Here is a 7,316-nt window from a genome sequence, read left to right as displayed (position 1 = left end):
GCAAAAAAGAGAAATGCTTTTGCATGACAAGGAATACACAAGTAAACACCAAAACATGCATGTTGAAATGAGCTACCAGAATAATCTGGCGACTAACATATGACAATCAAGCCTGTGACTGCCTTGATGTGTATGTGTCTGTTTGTGTGTGTTTGTGTGTGTGTGCATGTGTTTGTGTGTGTGTGTTTGTGTGTGTGAGCAAATGATACTCACAGGATATTAAAGCTGTCTATTCTAATCACGTTCTTACACAACTTTGCAGATTTGCCATTAACCACGCTCCCAAACTCTATCAGCTTTCTGGGTCGGATTAAGAGTGAATGCACTGCTTTCTTTAATCAGTGGCTCTGTGATCCCTAGAAGGCAAATTGCTGTCGCTCGGGATAAGAAGGCTGACCTTGTGACATCGGGGAATCGGATGGGGAAGTGGAGTACTTGGCACTTTGGCCGGATGAGGCGGTCCAGGTCTTTGGGCCGGTGGTCTGGAATGGTCTTGAAGAAGGATGACATGGAGGTCAAGAAGGACTCCATGTTAAAGGTGGAGTTGAACAAGACTGTATCGGCCACCAAGCTGAGGGAAAAAAAAGAAACAACGCATTATTTCATATTATATGTCATGCTTTTTTTGCAGCGTGCTGGGTGTCTGCAGAATGTCCTAGAAAACATGGCATGTTTAGTCTGGCTTGACGCTAAACCTGATGCAAGCTAATGAGGGCAAGCAATCTAAAAACAATAGTTTGATTTTTGATGTCATCCAAATAATTGATAATCAAATATTGTGATTGCCTTAATTATGTCATTTCTGCCAATTATTGCAAACCAAATGCTGATTAATCAGGAGATATCACAGTTTCTCTTCAGCCATTTCAAAATGCAGGAAGGCATCTAACTGACTCAGAGAGCTACAGCAGCATGGCCAGTGTCTGGCTCTACTGCTGGAGGAGAGGAGGGACTGGCTTAAACTAGATGCCATGGCATCATGCTGGAGATGCATGGAAGCACATCAAAGCAAGGCTCAAGTAAACTCAACAGAATGCTTGCTCCCTTCGGTTTTTATTTTTGCACCATAACAGAGACATGATCCAATAATGTCTGAAATGTATCTATCTGTTCATTCATTCATTCATTCATTTGACAGTTACATGTCACAGCAGCACTGGTTAGCTATGCATCTCATTTGACCTGTAATACAGATTTACCATTTATCATGACACCCCGACTAAATAGTTATGTATTATATAGGCGGTATAACATATTATAATAATATATACGGTATAACTATTGTAACAAGTAGTTAGAATTAACTAATTAGTCTACTGAAACATGTCCTGGAGAACACACAGGGTATTCCCATTGCCTTTGAATACTGTTCAAAATCAAATGTCAACAACAGTACATAGACTAGACTATATCATCACCAGTGACTATGACACTAAATCTAATGGGATATATTCAAAAGGCTGTTTGAATGGTCTTGAAGTCATTATCTGGACAATACTCCCCCTACCCCGGTCCTCCGACGACTCCTGTGCCAAGTTACAGCCCTGCACCAACAAATACAGAAGCTATCAAAGGTCTTTGTCTCATTAAGACCTGCGTTTTACGCACATACAGAGTAATCACTCCCATGTCATCGCCACCTAACCACAGACAATCTGTCACAGTACCATTCCCCACCACACTCAGCACTGTTTCCTTAGCACAGACTGCTGTTTGGCTAGATCTTAATCATACAGGGATTCTCCGATAAGTCTCCTCATCCGTCATCATACTTTCTGTTTGGTACTGTTTGTCAGCTTGCCAGGAGAAGCGATGACTGTGCAGTTTGCACATACAAATGACACCAGTTCTAAAACTCTACATCACCAGTAATCTAGTCATTGGAAAGTCACACATGATGGATACAATGACAAACAGGGTAGGGAAGGTGCAACTGACCTAGTTTCGCTAAGCTGCAACCGAGGGAAAGGTAGCTACTACAACCATGAACCTGTACAGTAGCAAATAACAATATCAACACAGCAAAAGTTCTGCCGCAAAGTTGAACGTTGACCTTTGCCTGGGCTGAATCTTCTTTAATAGAGTACAATATTTGCTGATGAACAACAGATAATCAGAATAGATGTTTTCTCATCTTAGATGTGTAATTTACGGAAACACGCTGAACTCAATAGCAGCCGTTACCATGACAGGACCTGGTTGTAGCCGTACTGAAAGTCTCTTTCTTGGGCCTTCCTGACAGGATATATCAGCTGGTTCTCGTGAAAGTAGAGCACTTTCCTCAGGTGACCAAGGTCAGGGCGAAGAGCCACCAGTTCAGCTAGGTTGAGGACTGAGCTAGCCAGCATAACCCTGCAAAGGAAGAAAAAGTTGCTATCATTAGACAGAGGATCCATCTTTAAAGAAACACTAACCACAAATGTTTTGTCACACATATATGGACAAAAGCAGCATTATTCAATATGTTCCTTAACCTAGTCAGAATTTGAGTCTGATACGGCTCCATTGGGATGTGATTATGGTGTGTATTTCAACTAATACAGGGGTTCTTCTTCTCCACAAATGCCTTTACATTGTTTTATATATCTTGTACACAGAGGTGATAGCAAAATCTAATCTAATAAATAAAAATGTCTACCTTTTAGAAACAGCGTTTTTATTAGGAAGAACCGGGAAGAATTAAACACTTTTTGTTTAAATGTCACTTACAAAGACATTGTACCATACTGAAAGCTAATATTTTATCACTAGCAGCCTACATCCGTCCTGTGTCAAACACAGTTGCATTTTCAGCTCTGAACAAAACCGTTCAGGAATTCTGATCCGAACCGTGACTCCGAACAGCTCTGGTTCAGGCTCCAGAACAAGAACGAGTCCAGACCGAACTTCCCAACTTCAAATGTTGTGGGCGGGGCTAATTTCAGCTGGCATCCAGGCTATATGTTCCTAATTTACAACTCATTTAAAGGTGTTTGAGGTAATGTTAGTTTGTGTTTCACACTGACTTTTTAACTGATAGTGCTGCCTGGCTTTAGGGGAGTTACCGACTGTTTAGTTTAGTCAGACCGAAATTACATTTTCATTGCTTAGGATAGTTTGAGAGACTTCCCGCTCCCCGAGTATGACTTTCCACGACTGCAACCAGAATGTTAAGCAGACTAGATTAAGTATTCCACAAAAGGTAATACCAGCAGTAGCTCTGAGATTCTTTCCCCAAAGACGTTCCCAGAGCTATTACCACTGTTACCAACACCTGACATCATACGGAGATTTCCGTAACTGATGAGGAAGTGATTGCCCATCATTTCATTTTGAAGGATATGACGAGCGATAGATCCCCCTTTGTCCTCAATGAGGACGTGGAGGAGGAGCCAAATGAAGGTCTTTGAAGCTCTAGGTCTCCCTAAATGAACCCCAGCCCCTGTCGACTCCTCTGTCTGTCCGCCGGCCTGCCTATGAACTGGGCCCCTTTGATGTGGGGAACCCACAGGCTGTCCACGAGACCGTGACACCACTCGCCTCTGCCTGCGAGGATTATCCCTCCCCATATCCTGTCCCATATCTGGCAGGGGAGGACCACATACGTAAACCCCACCGACTCTCACCAATGCAGATATCTGACTCAAACCAGATGAAGGATCACTATTTTTACCCGTTTCACTCCTGCCAAGAATAGTCCACACAGGACATCCTGTGTAGTTTCTTGGATTAGTCCCCACGGAACAGAAGGGCTTATTTAACTTCCCTTTGAGTGGGGCTTTCAAAAGGTTATAGTTTTCCTTATTGGCCTTTATCAGAGCCATCTTCATCTCAGTGGATGCACCTTAAACTAGGCAAGGCACTTAAGGGAGGAAAATCCCAGGATTAGAGGCAACACCTGTTTATACTGCTGCAGGATAACAGATGTTAAACCTAGGCATGACATGCTGGCCTCCTTGAGTATGATGTTTTTGCAGAGATTGGCGATTAATGAGAACACTGTCCATCCTACTGAACTTGTAACTGATAAATACACATGGAAGACCTATCTGTTAGGGGTATCACAGTTTTGTAAAAAAAAAAAAAAGAATGTCATAGTGAATGTTCCCCTAGTATCCGTTCCGCAGGTAAATGGCAAACGTATAATCATACTGTGTCATAATGTATTCTATTCTCTAATTATAACACTGTATCAGTCCTTCAGATTTTCAAGAATTAAGTTATCATTTATATGTTATTTGGCTATGCCACAAAATAGAGTTACAAGGTATTACAAGGTTACAAGTGCCCCATCAACTGAACTGATACAGGCTTTCAGGATAGCGTCAGCCACAAAGCAAAAATTGCTCATACAAAAAGAAAGCTCATTAGCCTGCTCTGCTCATAAATCATATTGGGATAAATGGCAAACACTGCCTGCCACTGGCCTGCCAGTTTCTTCTGTGCCATGCCTTCTGTCAGTTAACTCACATTAACATTTCATGAAAAGGTGTAACTAATAATCTCTCTGCTGTCCTTGTTTTTGTTTTTTCACTTCCTGGGTCAAACTGGTTGATTTGCTTATTGCCATAGGAAAATTATGAGTGCTTCACTTCATACAGGCAACACATCTTTGAAGGTATGACAAGCAAATTAATTTAAGCAAAACAGTGAATATACTCTGGATTGTTTTTTTACCAGATGACCTCATGATTTTGTAGTGATGATTGATGAGTGATTAGTAGCCTCCCAAGGTTTGTCTTATGTCATCAGAAAAAAACTCAATACTGAGATTACATTATGATCATCTTCCAAAGCATGCTATAACTGGCTTCCATTATACCATATGACGTGCCCACATTCGGCAACTACCCGAAAATTTCCAGCAAGCTAAAGCTTCCTCCTGCCTCCGAGAGTAGACATGGAACCTACCCCAGACATATAAGGTTCCAAAAGCAAACCTGTAGACGGAGAGGCTTGTGGGTGGGTGGCCGAGTGTCATTCTTTGCTTAGTCAGGTTTCAAGCTTACTTGCGACAATCCCATCTAGAAATTACTGTTTTGGAAAGACAGAAAGCTGCTTTTGGCATCGCAACTATGTATTTCTGGTTCAACCATGACAAAACCTCAAGGATGTATGCCTCTCTCCCCACCATCACAGGTTATTGTCCATGATTGAGCACAAACGTAACGTTACTGAGCTTTCATGATTCATTTAACATAATGCTGAACTGAGAATGGTGCCAATGTACAGTTCACAGTAACTAATATTTGTGGCTTCTTTTTAATCTCAGAAATCCTTATCATCTATAAAAATCAGTTATTTGCATCGGATGAAGAATGACACAGCTACCTACAGTGTTTTCCCCACCCACTGTGGACATCCCACAATGAAAAAGTCCCCTCCATTCAGTCTGTGAAATTGGAAAGGTTTGTTAGACCACGTCTACCAAATAAAACAGAAAAAATGGATTACTGTTTTATTTCCCGAGCCCCCTTACTGTGTCTCCCATAGTGATTATACTGCAGATGCAGATGTAAAATGAAATTAAAGTCTGCACACATCTTTACTGTATATTCTTAGAAATTTCTTAGAAAGATGTCATTAACTTTCCATATGCAAACAATATTGAAGGGCTGAGAACCTAAGAGACATAAGTAACTATGTGATAGAGATGTCAACACACAACTTCCCCTATGCAAAGAGCTGAAGTGAGAGTCAAAGTTTCACTGTTAGACATGTGCTGCAATGTCAAATTAGATTGCTGGTTAAAAAAAAAAACAATCAGACATTAATAAATGTCAAAAGAGAAGAATAAAACGGTGTGTTTGTTGGTGGAGCTGTCAAATGATGCCAAACAACCAAATAGAAATACAATGACTCAAGCATTTATGAAGAGGATTCCCCCGCCCTCAGTTGTTTGTGCAACAAAGCCCACAAAATATAGGAAAGAGCCAGAACACTGCGACATGTCTGCACTATGCTGCTAAAGTAAGATCACTGTGCAGTGCTATTTTTAAAACAGGGAATCCCAAATCAGCAGAAATTTCAAATGACCCGATACAAGTAAAAACAGGGGTTCCCCGCCATACTGCAAATCAACCGAATCATTTTCAAAGGGACAACCAAAACTTTTTCTGTAACCTGTAGGAGGGACTTTCAGGAATGTTCTGCATGAAGTACAGTGCCGAAGTTCTGGCCCGCCAGTGCCATTTCTTGGCTGGAAGGGTGTAGACCGCGGAGTCCTCAATATTCTCATGAAGCATATCAACGAGCTGCTTGTGTGAGCCTCCATAGAAGGCCTCTATCAGCAAAACACTCATGAGCAGGATAGTGGAGCGTTACGAAAGGACAGCTGTGCTGTGGAACACCTGTGACAAAAAGAGAAAACAAAACTGAAGGCAAAATGTAAAAAAATGGCAGATATGCTGAAAGTGCTATATGCTGAGGGATATCAATACTATACTAACATAGCCAAAAAGAGGCATCTGTGACAATCTTCCTTTTTTTAAATCTACGTCTGAATAATGTAAATCCATTGACTTAAATAGAGGTCTGCTGCTGAATAAGAAAACTGTTTTTGAAACCCAACTGCAAAACAACCAACAGTTAAGTGATGAGGAATGCAGGGCTTAAAACCTCAGTAAAACTGTCTTTGTATGTTCTGCAGCCATGTTTGCTTCTACTATTTTGCCGGAAATGTGACAGTTCAGCTAAATAGCTACGCAATACAAACGAGTGTGGTGGGAATTTGATCCAAATGCAAAGGAGGAATATGGTTGATATTTGGCCCAAATAATAATAATAATAAGAAGAAGAAGAATAATAATACATTTTATTTATAAAGCGCCTTTCAAGACACTCAAGGTCGCTTCACAAAAGGAATTTTAAAAATATAATACATTTAAAAATATATTATTATAGATGAATAATGGGAATCTCTGATGACAAATAGCCCGACAGGAGGAAAGTGATGCAGAGTACCAAACAAGTACAATAAAAATGCCATTTTGATCAAAGTGCACCTATGCATTCATCAAACAGCTCTTTCCTTTTAAACTCCAGACTTCAGTCATGTTGTGGCCAGTGTCAGTTGGCAAACTCACACAGTAAGGTTCAAAATGACTAACTACAAGAGCACTCACCTTTCCAAAATGACTAAGAATTAATAGGACATAAATAAATAAAAAAGGGGTCTCAAAGGTTCTGCCCCTCTGACTTAAAGAAAATAAAAAGAACCGCTCTTTGGGGATTTTCCACAGTTCTTTGAAAAGCTACCGAGTGGGCTTTGCCGTAGCCTACTGTCATCATACCTTTACCACTAAACAAGCATCTCATACAGGTACGGTGTCAAAACC

The 7,316-nt window shown here is 40.8% G+C and overlaps 1 protein-coding gene across 2 annotated transcripts in view; it reads right to left on the bottom strand.

Moving 5' to 3' along the window:
- Nucleotides 1-6,325, bottom strand: part of gtdc1 (glycosyltransferase-like domain containing 1) — a 27,445-nt gene extending 21,120 nt beyond the window's left edge. The window contains exons 1-3 of one of the 2 annotated variants that reach the window (XM_076264402.1): nucleotides 6,103-6,325; nucleotides 2,185-2,352; nucleotides 398-571 (exon numbers count right to left, since the gene is read on the bottom strand). In XM_076264402.1, the coding sequence (XP_076120517.1) occupies nucleotides 398-571; nucleotides 2,185-2,352; nucleotides 6,103-6,281 (521 nt within the window). In that variant the 5' untranslated portion in view covers nucleotides 6,282-6,325. Of the gene's footprint in view, nucleotides 1-397; nucleotides 572-2,184; nucleotides 2,353-6,102 lie in introns of those variants that run through there. The other variant, XM_076264404.1, reaches the window with a different exon arrangement.
- Between the last annotated feature and the right edge of the window lie 991 nt (nucleotides 6,326-7,316).

This window comes from Alosa pseudoharengus, unplaced genomic scaffold, assembly GCF_046254945.1.
Source record: "Alosa pseudoharengus isolate Yale_2024_CS ecotype anadromous, Long Island Sound unplaced genomic scaffold, YU_APseudo_1.1 YU_APseudo_1.1_scf_3, whole genome shotgun sequence".
Lineage (NCBI taxonomy): Eukaryota > Metazoa > Chordata > Actinopteri > Clupeiformes > Clupeidae > Alosa > Alosa pseudoharengus.
This window is presented reverse-complemented; position numbering and strand designations above follow the sequence as displayed.